The sequence below is a fragment of the Dasypus novemcinctus genome, chromosome 9 (assembly GCF_030445035.2).
Source record: "Dasypus novemcinctus isolate mDasNov1 chromosome 9, mDasNov1.1.hap2, whole genome shotgun sequence".
NCBI classification, from domain to species: Eukaryota; Metazoa; Chordata; class Mammalia; order Cingulata; family Dasypodidae; genus Dasypus; species Dasypus novemcinctus.
Window position 1 is genome coordinate 34493318 of NC_080681.1, and position 21629 is coordinate 34514946.

The 21629-nt window shown below is 40.8% G+C and overlaps 1 protein-coding gene across 1 annotated transcript in view; it reads left to right on the forward strand.

Moving 5' to 3' along the window:
- Positions 1 to 20819, forward strand: part of TGFBR3 (transforming growth factor beta receptor 3) — a 219799-nt gene extending 198980 nt beyond the window's left edge. Inside the window, exons 15-17 of the mRNA XM_004455570.5 lie at positions 5039 to 5080; positions 7619 to 7726; positions 17457 to 20819. Of these exons, the coding sequence (XP_004455627.2) occupies positions 5039 to 5080; positions 7619 to 7726; positions 17457 to 17575 (269 nt within the window). The 3' untranslated portion in view covers positions 17576 to 20819. The remainder of the gene's footprint in view (positions 1 to 5038; positions 5081 to 7618; positions 7727 to 17456) is intronic.
- The last annotated feature ends 810 nt before the right edge of the window (positions 20820 to 21629 follow it).

Here is a 21629-nt window from a genome sequence, read left to right on the forward strand (position 1 = left end):
TCAGTAATAATTTAAAAAATGGTGAAAGGGAGGAGTAATCGTTTTTCGGAAACTTAGTACATGAACATACACACACACACACACACACAAATGGCATAGAAGACAAATAAATAGCATTCCCAAATTTGCCATGATTCTGATGCAGTATTTTATTATTAGCAAGTTAAATGTTTGAAATACTAAATGTTCTCCTTTTTTTCTCTGTATTTTTTATTTTAAAAATACAAGTATGCTGAGCATAGCATCTGGCATATCGTAGATACTCAGTAAATATTCATTTCCTCCCCTTCCTCTCTCCCTGTCAGCCAAACTAGTTTGGTTTTTGGGGGATGGGGTGGGTGGGTGGAGTATAAGAGAAAGTTGTAAATGTCAGTTGGAAGTTAATCAAAGAGAGGCCTGACTTGTGGGAATGCATTTGTCTTTTCTAGGACAAATGTATTGCGAGGGACCAACCAGATTTTATCCTCTGGTGAAATAGAAATGGGGAGAAGCTGAGCAGCAAGGTGATAGATATGCTTAATTTTCAGACCAAGATGTGCCTCTATCCAATAAAGGAGAGAAGTGTATTTATCATAAGATTTATTTTCGTCCATGGGCTTTACTTATTAGGAAAATTTTAAATATGTACAAAAGTAGAGCGCGTAGTCAAATGAACTCCCATGAGTCTACCATCTGGTTTCAACAGTTATGAATTCATGGCCCAACTTGTTTCATCACTTCCCAGTTCTCACTGGATTATTTTGAAGGAAACCCCGATATTTCATTTCATACATAAATGTGTACTTCTACGTAACAGCAATCAAAAGATCTCGAGGAGGGAACCAGTGATCAGATCATTTAGGAAGACCACTTGAAAACGGTGTGATGGTCAGATTGTAAGAGAAAGTACACAGTAGTAAGATATACATGATATTTATGGTTATTTGTTTAAAAAATACTTGAGGACCTACTAAATGCTGGGCAAATAGCAAACAAATTAGGATCCTGTCCTCAAGGTCTTTTCAATCTAATGCAGGGTTTCTTAACCTCAGCACTGACATTTTGGTCCAGATAACTCTTTGCTGGGGGCGGCTGCTGTCCCGTGCAGGGCCTCTTCCCACTGGATGCCAGTAGCAACTCCCATTCCCCTGGCTGTCACAACCTAAAATGTCTCCAGTTATTGCCACATGTCCCTCAGTTACGAGGGGAAGGGGGCTGCAAAGTCACCCCCAGTTGAGAACACAGATCTAACCGGAAGCTATATGATTAGGCAATTGCAATGAATGCTGTAAATATTGAAAGCAGCCAGAGAAGAGGTTCAATTACAGTGAAATAAAGTTAGTAAAATCTGTATCTTAAACAAGGTTTCCACAAAAGGCCTCCTGAGTCTCTAGCTTCTTCCCCTCCCATCTTTCCCTCTTTGCCAAATGCCGGTACACATGGTCCCGGTTAGATGCTTTAGTTCCTTGTGGGCCTGCTGTGTCCTGCCGCGTTTAGGAGAACTGAATGGAAAGCTGGAGGCCAGTAGCTGTGGTCAGTTACTCATGCACAACCCTAGGATACTCCCATTTATGAAAGCCCTGCCTACCAATCTGAGGAGGGAAGCTTTGGTTCCAGAGGTAGACCCAAATTTGCTCAGAGTATATGAAAATATTTAATTCAGAATGTTGATTATAGTTTGTTCTTTCTGTAAAGAAATCTTTATTGCTAAAATTCTCTCTACAGCAATAGCTAAACTCCTTTCTTAAAATCTTAACCGTAAACCAAAAGTAAATATTGTCACATCCACTCTTTTCCTTTCAGCATGGCAACTCTAATACAGGGTTCTGGTGGAAAGCATGCTATTTCTGTTATGCTCAGGAGCTATTAGGGATTTGGGAACAAAAAAGTTAGTGGATAAATCCTTTAACCTCAGTTTTGCAACCTGTGCTTGTTATTGTTTATGTGCAGAAACAGCAGAGGAGCTTCACCCAGGGGAAATAAGCAACAACTGTTTCTGTTAGCCCTGTGAGAGACCCCTATTTGAGGTGGGGGTAGAGGATTAGATCATAGTGTAAGCTCATTAAGAACTCTGAAACATCCATCACACAGGCTTTGCTATAAAACCTAAATTCTCAGGTGTGAAATTTCCTTAGGGGAGAATCATTACTTTTAAGCCACATGGGGATTCTGCGTGACAAAGGCTTACCCACGGGCAGCTGATTGGATGGAACTCTTCCCAGAAGTGTGTACATTTCTCTTATGATGCACACCCTGGAGACCTTTAAATGCCTATGGACTTAGTTCAGTGAATTACACTACTGCTTTTAAAAGTAGGAGAATTTTGTGATTAGATATCCCTACTTTCAATAGGGTTCTTGGGAGTTTAAAAAGAGAAAAAGTAAGTGAAGGCTTTGTGTCAGCCGTAAACCACTATACAAATGTGAGGCATCACCATTGTTATTTTATTGCTGCCAGTATAGCTGATGGGATCAAACTCCCAGGAGACAAGTCTTTCGCATTGCATTTTCTAGCTAGGTGGAAGCTCTGCATTCTGAATTAGGTTTTCTTAAAAACATGCATTTTTACTTTCTTAGTAAACTTTAAGTATAGTTTTTCTATTTATCTTCATCCCAGAGCCCACCAGGTTGCACAACTCCAGGGGGTACCCATTCAGTGAGAGTGGCATCTATGCAGTAGCATATATTCCCCCAGAGTTGGTAAATCCTGAAAATTTATAATCCTGTCACCTTTCACTCTGGCTACCTTCTTTATTGTATTAACTTCAACTCAAATGTCTTGGTGAAATTGTCAACAAGTTAGCTCTCTCCACTTCACTTTGTATTCCTTCTGTACTGAATGAAAATGGAGAAGAAAAGAAAGGTACTACTCACTTTTATTTTTTTTAATTTTTTTTATTTTTTAAAGATTTATTTATTTATTTATTTAATTTCCCCCCCTCCCCTGGTTGTCTGTTCTTGGTGTCTATTTGCTGCGTCTTGTTTCTTTGTCCGCTTCTGTTGTCGTCAGCAGCACGGGAAGTGTGGGCGGCGCCATTCCTGGGCAGGCTGCTCTTTCTTTTCACGCTGGGCGGCTTTCCTCACGGGCGCACTCCCTGCGCGTGGGGCTCCCCCATGCGGGGGACACCCTTGCATGGCACGGCACTCCTTGCGCGCATCAGCACTGCGCATGGCCAGCTCCACACGGGTCAAGGAGGCCCGGGGTTTGAACCGCGGACCTCCCATATGGTAGACGGACGCCCTAACCGCTGGGCCAAAGTCCGTTTCCCACTACTCACTTTTAAACTCTAAGGAGCAGAGGCAGAGTCTATGCCAGAGATTCACAACTTTTTTCTGTGTAGGTCCAGATAAGTAAATATTTTTGCAAGCCAGACAGTCCCTATCTCAATTACTGAACTCTGCCTGTTATAGCACAAAGCAGCCATGGGGAATATGTAAATAAACAAGTGTGGCAGTATTCAAATAAAACTGTATGAACACTGAAATTTGAATTTCCTATAATTTTCACATGTCATGAAATATTCTTTTGATTTTTTCCAACCATTTAAAAACATAAAACCCTTTCTTAGCTCACAGGCCATACAAACATAGATGGGAGTCTGGCTTGCTAACCCCTGTGCCCATCTCACTGTTGAGGATTGAGTAGCCGTGCACTAGTAGCTACTTAATAAATGCTTCCCCAGGTAAGAGCAGCGTGACGCTCACCAGTCATTTAGCCTTCGACTAGGAATCTGGAATTCTGTTTTAGCCCTTGCTCTAATGCTTTCCAGCTGTGACCTTGGGCTAGACACAGACGATCAGAGCCTCAGGCTGCTCATTTATAAACCAGGGATAAAAATCCTTGTTCCGCCTCCCCTCACAGGGCTGTGGTAGGAACCTCAAATGAGATCATGGCTGTTGAGAACAACTTTATGAACTCAAAAACATGACAAAAGTATTGACGCTTACCAGCATTTTCATATAGGCTTATTCTTAGTTTCCTGTATTGCCTCGTTTTCAAAAGTACAACACATTAGTCATCCTTCACCCACCATTTCTAGTAGGCCTACTGTATACCAGGCTGGGCCCTAAAGAGATGCAGAAGAACCAGATGCTGCCCTCAGCTGGAATGAGCAAAGGCCGATGAGACCATCTCTTCTGTGTGGAGATGGTGCAGTGTGAGGCGACCCCCCCCCCCCAACAATAATCAGCAATTGTGCCAACAAAGCAGGTCTTGGGGTGGAAGAGGGCATTTCAGGGGATGGCTTGCAGAGCATGATGACAGGGAACAGTAATGGAGAATTTGGGGAGCCTTAAATAGCTAAGAATGAGGAGCCCATGATGGATGAAGGTTCCTACTAGGAAAGGAAAATAGAGAGAGGTTCATATGAGAGGCAAGGAGAACTTTGCCTGCCATGTTAAAGAGTTTGGACTTTTTCCTATAAATGAAAGGAAGTCATTGGTTTAATCAGGACAATAACATGATCTGCTTTGGGCTGTGAGAAATTCACTCTGGAGATAAATGTGGAGAAGGAAACACTTGGGTTTGGGGTAGTGGTGGAGAACGGAGTCCCATTAGGAGACCTCTCTAATAACATGGAAGAGAAATGGAGAGGAACTGAACTATAGGTTAATAGCACTAGGGATAGAAGAATAAATAGACTTTTGTAAAATTTGTGTACATTACACTGAATGCTTTTGAAAGTGCAGTAATATTCTGAAAACACTGCAGATGCATATTTAAAGAAACTCTTTACTGAATCCTTTAAATAAAGGTACATGTCCACACATACATGAATTGCCAGGCTTAAATTACTTTTCTTAAGTTTAGGTGTTTGCCTTCAAGTTTTCTTCAGGCTGAATAGCCTGTACAATCAATCCTGAACAAAGTACAATGTTTAAAATTTCTTAGTAACCCATGTTAGAGGTTTGAGATCTAAAGAGGATCATTGATCATTGAGCTTTTGCGAAGTACTTATTAACAAATGGAATAGGGTCAGCCTCTGTTGAGATTTTGATGACCATTTGCTTAAAACTTGGTTTCTCTGTGGAATGTATTGTGATTGATGTTTTTGTTTCAGGAACAGGTCCAAGCCCTAAGGAATCAAATCCTATTCCTCCACGTAAGTCTTTATGTGATTATTTTAAAATGAAGCTTGCTGGGCTTAGATAAAAATGAATTGGTTAGTGAATATTTGCCACATTTTGGGTTTTAATAAGAAAACTTTGGCTCTCATTCTTCTCCTTTCCTCTTTTTCCTCATAATTTCTTTTTTCCTTTCCTCTGTCTTCCCTTGTTTTCTTTTCCTCTCTACCTTTGCCATTTTTAAAATTTAATATGTTGATCCATTGAAGCATGTGACCTTGATGGGAAGGTAGTAAATTATGTAGTGTGAGAGAGAGAGGTTAATTATTGACATTCTTGTATCCACTGGGATCTGAAAGCATTGACTTACAGCTATGGGAATGGTTTCCTTTGAGTGTCATCAACAGTGTTTACCCATTCAGAGAAAGAGTGCTAAGGGAACTAGTTGCCTTATCTTCCAAGACAGTACCTAATCCAAGGAGTGTGTGAAAAGGGGTGGGGGGTGGGGAGGGTATGTGAGAGAAAAAGAGACACCAACTACTGTAGAATGATGAGTCAGAAAACATCTAGGCCAATTTCCTCCTTTTATATGGAAGACGAATCTGACCCCAAAAAGATTTTATGTGTACCCATGGTTACAACTGGTGTTTGAAGCACGACTAGAACCTGGACTTCTTGCCTCTGTGTCCAGAATTATACTGAATGATGTCGTCTCATGAGGAAAATTTGTGATTTTTTTCCTTCCCCAAGACTCTCAGCATTAGTCTCCTTGGCAGACCCCATCTTGTACACCAAACACCCAGTCGAGAGAGTTCCTCTATACAAAGCACTTTATAAACCATTCTATTAAATGAATTCCTTTAACTATCATGGAAGTAGATGTGAACCCAGAAAGAGAGACACATGAGAGAGAAAGACATAGTCTCTCATACTTACCTGGTCTGATTTTCATAAAGGCATCTCCATCTTTGGAATTTTAGAAAATTCCCACCAAAGACTCTAGAAACCATGCCCCGTTTTTGCATCTATAGGCATAAAAAGGAAAGTCATTTTTAATATCTGTCCCACAAACTAGATTAAATTAGGTTGTTGGTGTGATTCTTCTTAACCTCCAGAGGGTTCTTCGTTCTTTCTCCTGGTAGCTCTCCAACCCTTTCAGAAACTCGTAACATCATCTGCCTTCAGCAGGGGAAGTAGTAGTGTCCCTGTTTTTCAGAAGTTTAATGAACACACCAAAGAACACATGGCTAGTAACTGGAAGAGTGGGGATCCTTGAATTTGGATCCTTCTCGACTATTTTTACACCATGATGTACTTTCCCTGAGCTCCTTTAGAATGCTGAGGCTACTTGAAGGTCATGTTTATCTACGACTAGACCTTTTACAGCAGGGGTTCTTAACCTTTTTGTTCCATGGACTCCTTTGCCACCCAGCTGAAAACCATGGACCCCTTACTAGGTCTACACTATACTGCGTATTATTAATAAATATATCATACCCACACCAAAACATCCCCACAATAATTTTTTTTTTTTTAATTTCAGTCAAGCTCACGAACCCCTGTTTTACAGGGAAGTAAGTTGAGAGGACAAAAGATTTAATTTATATAGACATCAGCTGAAGATGCTCCTAACTAGAGAGGGTAGTAGAGATAGGATTTAATTGAAATAGTGGAAAGCCTATACCTTTGATTTATATTCAGAAAACAAAGGCCTTAGGAATTATATTCTACCAAAAACTCCTCTCCCATGGAAATGGATTTTAAATGTTTATAAATGACTCAAAGACGGTAGTTTTCCTAAATGAAAGGAAATATTCTATTTCTGTGGCCTGGAATTAATTTCAAATATAAAAATCTTTGCCAAATGGAGGAACAATTGGTTCTATTTATGTTTTGCTGACCATAAAACTGACATCACTCCCCCCATGGAGAAGTATTTTCCATTCCCCACATAGAAAGATCATGATTGGAAAAGTGTTAAGGGGTAGGTTGTTTTAAATGACCCAATATACCGTGGTTAAGATGAGGATATCAGTAAAATATTATTGAAGTTCACAGGAATAGTTTATTCTTATTCTTTGTTTTCTTCTCACCCCTTTCTTCCTGTTATCTTTCATACTTTCAAATGTCACAAAAATATATTTGGGAAGTATTTTAAGAGTGTGTTTTCTGTGCAGTGCTTCATTGTTGGAGGTATTCATTAAATAAGCAGAGTCATATTTTGATCATGGGGGTTCACATTATTTTCCAAAGCATCTTAATCTCTGAATTTAAGCCATTTACCATTTAAATAGTAGGTCCCCAGATTGAGACAATGAAACCACAAACTTAAATCTAATTTTTAGTAAATTTGTTGCTCAAACTAAACTACAAAGTGAGGATATCTTGGAAACCTAATCATTTCTTTTCTCCTTTGAGAGAAAGCTTGCAAGTTACAAATACAGTATATTCTGTTGGAATCTTCATTATGTTCTGAGATTTTGTTAATGCTCAGCCTTTATAACAGTGACAAATATAAATTTGCCTTGGTATGATGCAGACTGACTTAAAAGTGTTTCGGTTTCACTCCTTTCTAGCAATTTTCCACGGTCTGGACACCCTAACGGTGATGGGCATTGCATTCGCAGCATTTGTGATTGGAGCTCTCCTGACAGGGGCCTTATGGTACATCTATTCTCACACAGGTTAGTGTGGCTGTTGATTATTAGTTGGTGGCACATCTTGTGTGCCAGTAGCACAGCAGATACCTCATGTTTTGTTGGACGACTGAATGGGTGAAATAGGGAATGAAAGGGTGAGAAAACTTGTTCCTACCATTTTTTCATTCATATCCTTGGCATTAAGTGGACTTCACAAAAATATGACTTGCTTTAAGCAGTGTTAGAAAAGTAATGTTTAGAATATTTATGTTAATTGCAACTGAGACGTTGGTGAAGTTTAGCTTCTCATAAAGCTATTTTGTGGTTAGAGTTTAATTAAAGGAAGTTAATGTAGACAAAACTGGAAATATGAACCATTCCTCCAAAGCTAAGGCTTCAGAATAGCCATAGCTTATAAAAGGACCAGAAAGGACAGCATTTAGCAGAGTAGCATTTTAGAGTAATTCTGTCACAGGAATACTGACATGTTCATATCTCAAACTAACAAGTTCTTTGCAACTTTTTCCAACCTCCTGTTTGGCTGTGAGGTTCTAGAGATGTTGGCAGCCTCTGCTGTATATTGAGAATGAACTCAAAAGTACTCCAAGTAGACCCTGTACCCACCAAGCCTGCTGAGCCTTGGTCATAGAGCTGCACCCTCAACCCCTAAAAGCTATTCTCTTGCCAGGAAGGGCCAGGAGGCAAGACCCAGGCAGAATAAGATGACAGAATGGCACACTCTCTGGCAACACACCCCACTGGAGTCCCCCTGGTAATTCCAGGCTCTCGTCCACAGCCAAGCCCACAAACCTGATGAAAAGCACAGCTCAGTTTGTGGTGTATATTGCTACTCATTAAATTTGGAAGTTTGATTCTATTCCCCTCTCCCCAAAACCAGAGGCTTTAAGAGAGGTTCTTAAGTTTTGTTCATATAAAATAGGTTTGTAAGTGGATTAAAGAAAAACAAAACCAAGACCCTTCCTGACTTGCTTTCCAGAAAACTAAACTGTGCCAGTTTGGAAGGTGAAAGTTTCACAAACACTGTTTGGGCTCAAAATCTGTTAGCAATGCATATGTTACAACTTCAAAATTACTTTCATTAAAAGCTGTAGCCTCTGATTCATTTTACAGACTGCTCATAAGAAACATCCATGGCATATGCCACATGAGCAGGTTAATTTTTCCACAACATGAAGAAGGCTCACTTGAGGACTGAATGGTTGTTTCCTCCAGAAACTCCTCAGTCTCTTACCTGGATTAACTAGCAGCAAGTTTGGAGGAAAAGGGAAGTTCATAAGCAGTGGCCAATGGGGAGAGGTGGTTACCAAAACACTGATTCAGTCCATTCAATTTCCACAATTATCTGAAGTTGTGGGACTCAGACCTTATATGGTATATTTGGGGGTTTCAGGCAGCATCTGCCTCTATGTCAAAAACAATCCTTTATTTGGATGATTTTCCCTTTGGTTGTGCTTTCCATTCCATCTGCAGCACAGAGCATAAAACCAAATCACATATTTGAATTGTGGATATCTACTTACATACCTGGAATGTGAGTTAGTCTAAAAAAGTTTGGTTCCCACTTTATCATATGACAGTTCTAGGCACAATAAAGGATACTTCCTGAGTGCTCTATTTGGAGAACTCCATTCCTAAAGCCACATTCTCTCCTAAGATGGTGCGGAGAGGAGGGACAGTTGTGGGTGGAAATCGTGCTGGAAGGGAACCTAGAATCTTCATGCTCCTCAGTAAGTCTCATCAATTTAGGGGTCCCTAACCTCCAGTCCTTGAAGGTCCCTAATGTCAAAAGTGGTGCCCTGTGCATTTTTCTGAGGAGAGAGGCAAAAACTTTTGTTTTTTTGTTTTAGTAAAATTGTTTAACTTTATCACACTTGTGCTTGCACGTAGTTTAAAGGCTGAAGTAGTTCTACATGACTTGTAATGAAAAGCATCAATTCCCTACTGCCCCCTCCCCATTTCTCCCTTCTCAGAGCAACCACTTTTGCCTCTTAGCTGATTCTTTGGGGCATAAATCCATAGATAAATATATTGCTACTTCTTGACTTTTCAGATTTAGACCTTTTCTGTGGCTCTCTTACTATGGAAATGAGGACCCTGTGCCCCCATTGTATATTCTTGTCCACCCCTACCATCTTCCTAATAGAATTGGACTGTAATTTTGGTCAGATCAGTGCTTATTGTTTACATTATTATGACTTTCTAAATGCTAATCACAACCATATGGTATGATAATATTATTTCTGCGGCATGACTTTTAATTTTCTCTGGAGTTAATCGTCTTTTTTCCCCCATTAACTTACTTTTCTGCATATTTATATCTGATTCATCTGCTGATTCCTCTGCCAGTTGTCTCAATCGCCTCTACATGCATTCAGGCACGTCAGGTACCCTAGTGATTGATTCACTTCAGTAAATATTTCCTGGCGCCTTCTGACCTTCTCCAGCCTGACGTGACAGTCCTTCTCTGCCCAGGCATCGTGGTCCTCTGAGGATCTCTTTCACCACCATCTTGGAGGTTCTTTTTGTTTCTCTTTTGAGTTGAGGATCCTTCCTCTTGTGTCATATTTCCTTCTTCTTGGTTTAAAATATACATAGGAGGTACATTTTTTCACACCTTGCAGGTCTAAAAATATCCTGGTTTTATGATGACACTTGGTAAATAGTTTGGCAGTGTGTAGAACTTTAGATTATAAATCAGCTTCTTTCAGAATTTTGAAAGCATCCCTGTGTCTTCTAGCTTTGAGGATTGCTGTTGGGAAGTGCAAAGCCATTCAGATTCCTGATGCTTTGTCCATGACCTTTTATTTTCTGTTGTGGTGGTGGGTGGTGGTGGTTTTCCTGTTTGTTTGTTTTCCTTTTTGGAAGTAATTTTGCAGTGATGTCCCTTGATTTAAGTGTATTTCCATACATTATGCTGGGCTTTTAACAGGGTCCTTCCAGTCTAGAAACTCATCTCCTTCAGGGCTAAGATTTTCTAGGATTATTTCTTTGATTTTTATCACCCTTGTTTTTCTCTTCTCTCAAGCAGAAAATAATTTTATTTGAATGTTGACTCTCCTGACCAGTTTTTAAAATGTGCTGTCTTTTCTGTTTCTCATTTTTTACTTTCTTTTTTAAAAATTTTCTTGGAGACTCTCTCATTTTTATCTTTCAGTTTCCTACTGAGTTTTAAACAGCTGCCTTCATATTTCTTTTTAAATTTCAAGAAGTTCTTTCCCTATGAATTTCTTTTTTAAAAAATAACATCCAATTCTTGTCTCATGGATGTAATATCTGACCTCTGAGAATATTAAATAATATTGTTTAAAAAAGGGAAAGTTCTTAGCTTGTGGGTGGGGCATATTGACTGGAACGTCCCCTGGGTGATCTGGCTGGGTCGTTTTATTAAGGGCCCCCTGATATCACATCTTTAGATTGTTCCTCTTGAGTTCCTCGGGTTTCTGTTAGAAGCATCTTCCTGTCTCCTACCTGGATGGTGTAGGCAGGTCTGGCCATCAGCATTCCAGAATCACAACACTCAATACGTTCACCTTCACTGAATCCCCTCTGGCTCTCCTGCCCTCCACTCTGCTTAGTGTTGGCCATTCCTGGAGCCCTTAGTTTCACCCTGTTTAGAGAGAAAACTTTATCTTCCACTGGGGGTGGAAAAGCAGGGGTCCCAGCCCCATGGAGTGAGGAGAAATCTAACCACTTCTTACACAAGAAATTCAGCCCATCCCTCTGCTTCTAGCCCCATGTCCATGCTCTTGATCCCTATGCCACCATTTCCTAGGTTTTGGGGTTTCTGTGATATGAATTGTGTTGCTTCTGAGCTTTCCCCAGTGTTGGCTTGGGATTTGACTCCCTTAAATCCAAGCCAGTTACACTTTACCCGTTTTCTCATCAGCTTCTAAAATTTTCTTGCTGCTGTTTCCATTCTTCGTCCTTTGTGGGTTTATGCCTCGTAAAAATATATTTTGACATTTTGGTGAGATTGTTGAGGGAGTAAAAGTGAATGTATGCATTTAACCACCATCCTACCAGAAAGTCTGGCTATTGCTGTTTGTTTGTTTGTTTTTTATGGTTAACATATATGCAGTATAACATCTCCAATTTTGGTATTACTTTTTTTAAAAAATCAGTTTTTGTTTTTTTTTTTTTTTAGGTACTAGAAACTGGGGAGTGAACCTAGTACCTTGTATGTGGGAAGCTGGCACTCAAACACCAAGCCACATTGGCTTCCCTGAGTTGTTTTTTTCATTAGTTTTGCTTGTTGTTTTTGTTTTTTCAGGAGGCACTGGAAACCAAACCCAGGACCTCCCATGTAGTAGGCAGGCACTCAGCCACTTGAGCCACATCTACTCCAAAAACCAGTTTCTTAAAGGACTACTTAAAAAATCACTAATCTACTTCTGCATCCCCTTTTTCCATAGGGGGAAACTGAGGCCCAGAGAGGTGTTCTTACTAGCTCAAGGTTATGTGATTATCACGGTCGAGACGAGAACCCGTTTTATTTAGAACCCACTCTTCTCCCCTATTCTGTTAAAAACTTAAAGAGCATGTAGTTTTTATCCTCCTTTTGCTTTTCAGATAATAAGCTTATTGATTAATACTTTTTTTTGTTTTTTGTTTTTGTTTTTGCCTTTATTTAGTGAATGATAGATTTTGGTGGTGGCTTTGTTCACTCATTTATTCATTCACTAATTTGCTGAATATTTTTGAGCTCTAATTAAATGCCTCACACACTTCTGGGCATTGGGGAAATAGCAGTGAACAAAACAAAGTCCTTGCTCTTCATGGAACTTATATTTAGAAGGAGGAAGAGAATAACCAAACAAACTGACAGTAAGTAGATGGATTCAGGTAGATACTCATCCACAGACAAATATGTCAACTATTAAGAAAACAGAAACTTGGGGAGCTCTGTCAGAAAGATGGAGAACTGGCAAGTTAAGTCTCAACTAGAGAAGGAAGAAGTACTGTTTATGAGAATTAAGTTTCCTATAAAACTTAAGAGTAACTGGGGAGGTTGTGAAGAAGGGGGAGAGGTATGAAGGGCCAGGTGCTTCTTTGTTTCTTTAGAGACTGACTACAGGAAAGAAGAAGGAGTTTACCTTAACCCTCTGTGTATAATCATCTTGTACAATAGTGATATGAGCCTTTGGGGTGAAAAGAGACTAGAGCATGCCTTCTTTCTAGTTGTGTTGGGATTCCAATGGCTCTCAGCTGCATCTTTCCAGCCCTGGGACTTAGTCTCTCCCTTTTACCTTGGTCCTACCTTAGCCCCATTATCTTGCTATTTCTCTTTTCACCTGGGCTAGGATTGGGAGAAACCTGATACCTCTAAAAATATTTGAAACCTCCAAAGATGCTCCTAATAAAAAGTTCCCCCCTGACTCAGGGGACTTGGGTATGTGCCTGACCTCTAATTGAAGAACACATTGTATGTTTAACCAAGGACTAAATGAGGGATTGGGACAGGGGTGCCCAATTCAAAACCTCAGCTTTTTATTTTCTTCTGTGAAACACATTGTTCCTTCCCCTTCTGAGATTTTTTTTCCACTCATGCATTCCAACAATCTTAAATATCTTACATTATTATTTCTTTTTTTTTTAGAACTTTGGACTTTAGAAAGCTTTTCATGTGCATTTCTTATTTAGGCATTCTCATTCCCAATAACCCTGTGAAATCTCCATGTTTAAAAAATGGAAACATGCTTAACATATATGGTTCAGATAACAAGACTAGCAGGTGAACACTCTAGAGCTTCAAGTCCAATTTCTGACTAGTCAAGTCCAATTTCTAACTGTAGCCCATACCCATGGGTTGTAGATGTACATGTAGAGGGCAGCAGCCTTCCCTCCTCGCTTCCCCATCTCCTCCTCCCCCTCCTCCTCCTCCTCTTCCTCTTTACCTTAATCCCTGTCAGAATTTTGACTGAATCCTGTCAGAGGGCACAAAGGTTAAAAGTTAGACACCCACAGAAAGCCAAAGCACAGGTACAAAACAGGATGGCCATGCTGCAGGAATATAGAAAACAGTAGGACGTTTTGAAAGACCTTAATTCCTGTTTTAGAACATTTCCCCTTTTTCCCGTAATTATAACAACACCCAACCCACCCCTCTTGGAGAGTTTTGCCTGCCAAAGGAAGTTTTGTTTTGTTTTGTTTTTTAACTTGGAGAGTAGGGAGGGACAGTTTTTGGAAATGATAAAAAGAGGTGGTCTAGTTCACTTTTCTTAGTAGAGTGGACCTGTGAAGGAATTACAGTTAGGATATCAAGAAACCAAGGCACTAATTGATAGACAATTGCAACCAACATATGGGCCTAGAAGGAAAAAATCCTTGTTTTCTTTCCATCAACAAGGAATATTAAATCTAAATCACTCCCAGGCATATAGTTGTCAATCTTATGTTCAAATATCTCCCAAGAAAGATTCCATAAATTCCCTTTATAACTAACCAGTTCTCATAATCAGTGAGTTCTTTTCTATCAGATCTAACTCCCTATTGCTGCATTTAAAGTCATTTCCTCATGTTCTGCTCTCAAAGGGGATGGGGAACACCTGTCTGTTCCTCTCTGTAGTAGTCCTTTATGGGTAATATTTGCAGACAGCTTCCTTTGGGCTAAATAACTGCGATTCCCTTCATCTTTCTTTGAAACTCTTTTGTTCTTGTTGTTGTTTCCCCTAGAGCCTCTTTGTGTTATTTAGCTCTTTCTTAGATCAAATTTCTCTGCCTAGTATCCAAACCAGGATTTAGAGATAAGAATCCAGTTGTAAAGTATACTGCCAAAGAGGTGGCAGGAAATCAGATCTGGACAACTCCATGCCAAGCTAAAGAAATAAAATGGATAGCCTCTTAAGCAATATATTTTTCTGTTTCTGAAGGCATCTTTGGCAACATCTAGGCCCAACCCAAGGTTAATATGCAAGATGATGCCCTTGTCCCGAACACACCCCACTCCTCCAGAGTTCCCCATGCCAGATCACCTCTTTCTCCTCACTCCCCCACCCCAAATTTCTCATCCCACAGTGTGCTTTGAGATTTTAGGAAAAGCATAAAGACTGAGCACATTCCCTTGATGTTTATGAACGAAAAGCCTCCCTGGGGCTGGCTCATGAGTTTGCCCCCACGCTTCTCCTACAGAAGTAACATGGTTGTATTTGTTACCCAAAGAATATTTTAGGGAAAGTCTCCAAGCAATTGGAGGTCACTATGATGAGAACAAAAAGCCAAAGGACCCCAGCTAAGAAAAGCCCATGGAACTCATCAGCTTTTTAAGCAGAAGTATCTGCACATTAAACTTTCTCATGGTGAACTCTGTTGTATCACTTCATCTGACAAAACTTTTTAATTTTATCAAAAGGTAAAAAGTTTTTCAAAACTTGGTTATGTTCAGAAATCTTACATGTGTAAATAGCCACAGATATAGAAGAGGGGGTCTAAAGAAGGAATTTTCGGCATTCCCAAACAGATTCTGAAAGATTCTCCTTGCAGATTATTGGCTCGAAGACAACAGGTGATTAGGTTAAACTGGCTCATCCACCTTGGTGAGACGCAGCCTGCATTCTTGCTGGGAGGGGTGGCGGGTGGGGAAGGCTCTCTGTTTTGTTTGGGGGGTTATTTTGGACAGTGTTTTCATTAGCAGGACAAGAGTTTCCAAAACTTTGGAAGTTGAAAGCCCTTTTAAATGGGTACTGATTAAAATAAACTGTCATGGCGACAAATTATATTTGGCAGATAGACATCGGAAAGCAAATATTCTGACTTCCTGGGCAGGGAATAGTACTGGCACTTTTCCTGTATGTGAATAATCAAGCACAAGTCAGATTCTGGAGGGGACAAACTTGTTTACAGTCAATAGGTGAGGCAGGGCCGTCTTGCTTTAGCTGCTGTCAGGTTGCGCAAATGAAGCCCAAGCGAGCTGAGAAAGAGGAGAGAGGGGCATCAGTCACATACCTCCTGCTTTTCTGATACATTCTTTATTGAAACGAGGAAAAGATGTGTTTAAGATGCAGTTCATGGACATATTAGACCTAATTGATAGCATGAGGATCCAGCTGTGTGGATCAGCTTGTGGGTTGTACGGGGGCTGCTGAATTTTTCAAGTGTATCAAAAGCTGTTCAGATCTCTGGAGTGTTTTTTTGTGGACATCAGAATAATGAAGGGATTGGATTCCCTTCTAGAAATAAGGCACCCACTCAGGAAGAAGTGAATTTCTGGTACGAAGTTGGTGCCATTAAGGCAAATGTCCCACCCTTAATTTTATACACACATGAAGGGGGTCGGGGAGGCAATGTCAGGGACGATCCAAAATAAAGATTTCTAAAAATGAAGGGTACATTGTTTTCCTGCCCCTTGGGAATACTGAGAGCTCTTTCCCCTCCCCAGTCCACCACGTATTCGGAGGAAGCACAGCAAGGGCCCAGGTATCCAGTGAACACATGTGAGGTTGATGCAAGACTGTGTAGCTGTGTGGTTTGTAAAATGGGTGGCTGAGAAAGCCATAACCAGAGCGAGGGGCAGGAGCCAGGTCCACGTTTTACGGAACGGCTTCTTTGGCAGAGGCTTTGAGGGGCCCCAGAAAGGGAATGGAAGTAACAGGCTCGAGTTCCTGTGCTTGGAGGGCAGAGCCTTGCTCGTGTGTTTTGTTTTAATGAAGCGACCTCGAGGGTTGCTTATCTGCAGCTGATAGATGTGTGTTTCAGCATGACAGGAAAGAGGAGGCTCATTCATAAACAGACCTGGCCCTCTGGGGCTTCCCACATTGGAGGGGAGGCGGGGGGGAGACTGCTTGCAAGAAGTTTATGAAGTTAATGCTCTGACTTTTCAAAGAAAATGCAGTGTTTTTCATCGGATAGCCCTATCACTTTTCCCTACCTAGAGTCATTTTTTAAGCGCTACACTGAGGCCAGTTTTGCTGAAGGAAAAAACCAACTCTCGGGCCTTTTACGGTGCTAAATACAAACCATGTGTGTGACCCAAGTTCCTCCCTCTCGAATGCACTGTATATTTGGCATGAAGAATGGGTTTAGCTAAAGTGCAGCAGGGTGTGTAATGAAAAGCGGGATGCTTAATGTATTAGGAGGTGCTCACGCTGCACTCCCAGTGACCGTCAGGGTGGAAGGGGGCTGTTCCCTGGCAACTGCAGTCCCTTGTAGAAAGGGCCAAATCCTTCCCCCAAAAGGTTTTTCACATAGCAGGCTTCCCCTTCCCATATTTCTTGGGTAGGTTGTCTGCCTGGCACACAGGCGCTCTCTGCTGTAGGTAGGGCAAAATCTTGACTCTGTCCTCCCTGTGTTTAACAAGTGCATTCTGAAAAAGGCCCCCAAACTGCTGAGGTTCTCTTCTTGCAGCTTAAGGGTCTCCCTTACACACCCTCCGATGTCCCTATGAGAGGAGGTGGAAGGCGTTTCCAGAACACAGGAGCTAGTGCAGTTAGCTTACACAGGACTGCTCTTGGTTTCTTCAAAGGCTGTAGGCCCCCAGTCCAAGGGACTTGTCAGCCGTCAGAGGTCTTAGCCACTACAGATGCCTTTCAGTCAGCTTGGAAGCAGTCCTCTCCCTTGGAAGAGGCGTTACGTAGAAAACAAAGCAGAAACCACAGCAAAACCCAGAAAAACCTCACGGTCAGGGCTGCCACCCACCCAGGAGGCGGTCTAGTTGCTCCTGCTGGTGGTTGACACAAACATCGGCCAGAGTGGCAGAGGGATGAATCGGGAACCCACGTATATAACCTGCAACTCTGTCCTTTTTCCTTATTAACTGCAGGGGAGACGACGAGAAGGCAGCAAGTGCCCACCACGCCGCCAGCCTCGGAGAACAGCAGCGCGGCGCACAGCATCGGCAGCACGCAGAGCACGCCCTGCTCCAGCAGCAGCCCCGCCTAGCCGGGCCGCCACCCGGGGCCCAGGCCCCAAGCTTGGGGCAGTCATTTCGGTTCCCTTGTAAGCAGAGTGGATGTCCATATACAAATCACCTGATGTATTCTCTCTCTCACACGTACCCCGCCCCACCCCTGGGCTTCTAACACGCTAGAATCCATGTGCGAAAGCTAAGGTGGTGCCCTTCTCCACCCGTGCCTCCCAGGCTTGGGGGTTTTCAATGTGAAACACATGCCAGTTTTTCAAGTGCTGCTTTGTCTAGGTAAGAACATCCATAATTAGGAGTTTTCTCCAGACTCAAGGAGTTGATAAAGGGATAACAGCCAGAGAGTAGGACCCGTGAGGAGATGTGGCCAAAGATTCTTTTCTATCTGAACCAAGATGTAAAGTGAAAGAAACCCATAATAAGGCTTGCCAGGAGACCCTCCGTGCCTGACTCGCACCCTTGTCTGGATGCACACTTCTCGATGTCGCTGCCGCACCCCGTGGGCTCTGGTGGGTCCCGCTGGATGGGTGCTGCCCTCAGGGACTGTATCCTGACAAACATCAAGGCAACATTCCTTTCTTGTGCCCTGGGCCAGAACCAAAGCTGATTTATCTTCTCAGCTTCCTGTTTCTCCCCACACCCGCACACCGACGGCAAAAACGTCTTAATCCAAATTTTGTGTTCTTTTAGAGGCATGTAGAAATTGGAAATGGTCGAATTCTGGGACTCTGGATTTGTGTCCATTTATGACATTTTGTTCTGATAGACTGATGTGTAAATTGGGGCGAAATTCCACTGTTGATTTCAGGAGAAATTAGCTTGGTAACTTAGGTATGCATGTTCACAAGTTCAAGTATATGATGTCATATTGCACATTCATTTTCTCAATTGTAAAAGAAGATAGTCATTCCCTTTTTGAAAATGTCCCGTGCTTTTAGAATTGAAACGTATTCTTAAGTTTATTTGGTAGAATTAGTGTTTCCACTCAAAACATGTCAACCTGTTCAATAGGCCCCTTTGTAAAATCCAAACTCTTGTAAGATGCAAATTACATGGCAGATCCTGCTGAATTCCAGTTGGTTATCTGAATAGCGTCACCAGTTCTGCCAAGAAAGTGTTGAGATATGGGCTCTCATTTGGATTGTTTTGGTTCTCTTGCCTTAAATCTATCCCAAGCCCAAAAAGCATTTCGTGAGTTTCATTAAATGGAATAATATGATGCCTTGTCATAGCTAAAATAAGCTTAATTGATGTTAAAGAGGAATGCCAGGGGAAATTTTCCACACCAAATCGTGTACTGATGGGGATAATTAATTTGCTTCATTGCAAGTTAAACATTACTCTTTTTTCCAGAATCCCCCCCCCCAAACAATTCAGAATTCTACAAGCAGAACAGACTAGATTCTACCCCTAAATATGTATTCATAAACAAATTTCTCTGCCCTTAAAATAAGGAAGCTGTGCCAGGTTCTCTGGAAATGGAATCTGAAGTAGGAAATGCTGATGACACTTGAGGTATGGGCAGTGTCCATATGGCACACAAGTAGGTGTAGATTGATGATCATTATTACCCAATCATTGATTTGATTGATGTAGACATTGAGTAGTAATCAGGATAATTTTAACCAAAACATTACTTTAGGACTGAGTTTTCCAGATTATCTAAAAATTTGCAAATTTTCACTCACAAATGAAGAAGATACAATAGAGGATTTTTTCCCCCATGATTAATTTTTTCATGTAAGGGTATCGAATGGAGGACCTAAATTATGCTACCTGTGTTTAAAAATAATGCGCTTTGCCTAACCTTCAGCAGAATGTATTTTATCATATTCTATGTATAAAAAAATTTAAAGATGTCTTCAGAGAAGACTAGAGTCTTTAAGTCACTTATAGCTATATTTTACTACAAAAATTTGTGTATAAAGATATATTTAAGTGTATTAGATAAATTTAAGTTACTCCATATGAAATGTTTAATATCAGTACTGTGAATTCTTTTGATCAGTTCATTGCTTTAAAAAAAAACACCCTATCTTGTTAAAAAGAAAATTAGCTATTAGGAGATATTAAAAGATCCATTTCTTAAATGGACAGGGTTAAAGCTTTTTGTAATATATTTAAATGTATATTTTTGAGAGAGATACTACATTACCAATGATTTTATAAATAATTTTAAATGAATTTACAAATTTATATTTGTAAACCAAAGATTTTTCTTTAAAACAAAAATCACCTTTTGTTGCTGATCTATTTGAGCAGATTAGTTTGGGTATGTTTGTTACAAGTTTTCAAATCGGGAAATCTATGTTGATGAAACCTGATCTCGTGTTAATTGAATAGTAAATGTCACTAAGTATTTCTGAAGTGTTACTAAAATATGAACATTAAGAATGGGGTTTCTCTTAGCTTCTTGTTACAGCATTTCTGATTGCTTCATACTTCACAGTTTTAATACATATTACAAGCTCTACTTTTATAATATGTTCTCCAAGTTTTTTTTAAAACTGTTGTATACTCCAGTTGAACTCTTCTTTCTGCAGACTTTTGCAGACTAAAACCCTTAATTCGCAGAAGCCATTTTGTTTTGTTTAATGCTAAAGCTATTATTGAAATGCTCTAAACTCCAAGGCAGACTTGTCTGTAATAGCCCACGTGGTGTGTACCAGCTGTTACTCTGTATTTTAAAAAGCCAGAGATTTCTTCAGTCTCGCTGTTACTATAACATTTTCTAAACAAAAAAGAAAAGTCCCGCGTCTGGTAACAAGATTGTAAACGCGTTTCCGGTGGGTGTTCTGAGTGGGCCTGCTTGTGAGTGTGGGCGTGGGCATGTGCTCCCGCCTGCCGGTCATTTTGTAATGTAACTACCTCATGGTTTGAATGATGATTGTACTGCTGGTTGTGTTAACAGAGCACATTTTGTTGTGTGTGTGATTTGTCTTGTTTGTTTTATCTAGGGGTTGTTCATGAAACTGACAGATGTTTTTCTAAAAAGGACTATTATCAGTTTCCAAATACAATACTTCTCTCTTCTGGTTTTTCCTGAATGAGCCTGATATTGTTGCTGTTTTCCATCATCTATGGGTAAAAAGAGTACCCTTAAAATCCCTGTGGCCAGTCTGAACACCCCCATTGTATTATTTTCTCTGTTCGTTGTGTCAGCAATTTTGTGAAACTGCTTGGATGTATAGTTTTGATCACCACAATTTTAAGTCCTTTACTTGTGCCTAATAAAGATACATATATATATATATCAATTATTAATACATCTTGTTTTGTCATTAAATTCTTTCAGACTGATTAAAACCGTTTTTATTATGACTTCCTAAATTTATCTTCTTCCCTAACTGTATTGAGTAGAAGGAGGGAGGGGAGCTCTAAGAGGATACCCTAGGCTTGAGTGGTGGAGGGATGGGGGTAGAGAAGAAAAAAGAGACAGGAAACCTGGAAATGTGTGTGAGCCCCAGAATCCATTCCTGGACCTCTGTCAATCTTCTAGAGGCAAGGAAAGGGAAACAATATGTAGCTAGAATCTATTTCCATCCTCTCCAAATACCCCTTCACTGCTTCTCTTCCAGCATTTCCCATGTCAGTATGGCACCCATCCTCCAGTGCCCATGCCAGAAACTTTGGGATTCTTCCTTGACTCCTTTTTGGCTCTCCCCCTCCCCACAGATTAATAAATCCAAGTGTTATTCTATCTGAAGAATCTCTCTTCCCCTAAACCCTGACTTCTTTCTACTCTAACTGCTGTTACCCAGTATTCAAGCTCCCACTATCTCTTAAGCAGAATTACTGCAACAGCCTTCCAGCTAGTATGCCTACTTCCTGTCTTGCTCCCCTCCAACTCTCTCCACCGTGCAGCCCAAGTAATACTAGAAAGACTCAAATCGCATCGTTCCCCAGTTGAAAGCCTTTAGGTAATCCCCCCTTTACCTTCAAGATAAAAGTCAAGCTCCTAAACATGGGTGAAGAGAGTAATCTGGCCCTGCCCACCCCCCCTCCCACTCTGTTACTTCTCTGGAGCTCAGGCTCTGCATGTGAGACGTTCTGAACTCACTCAGTTCCTCACGT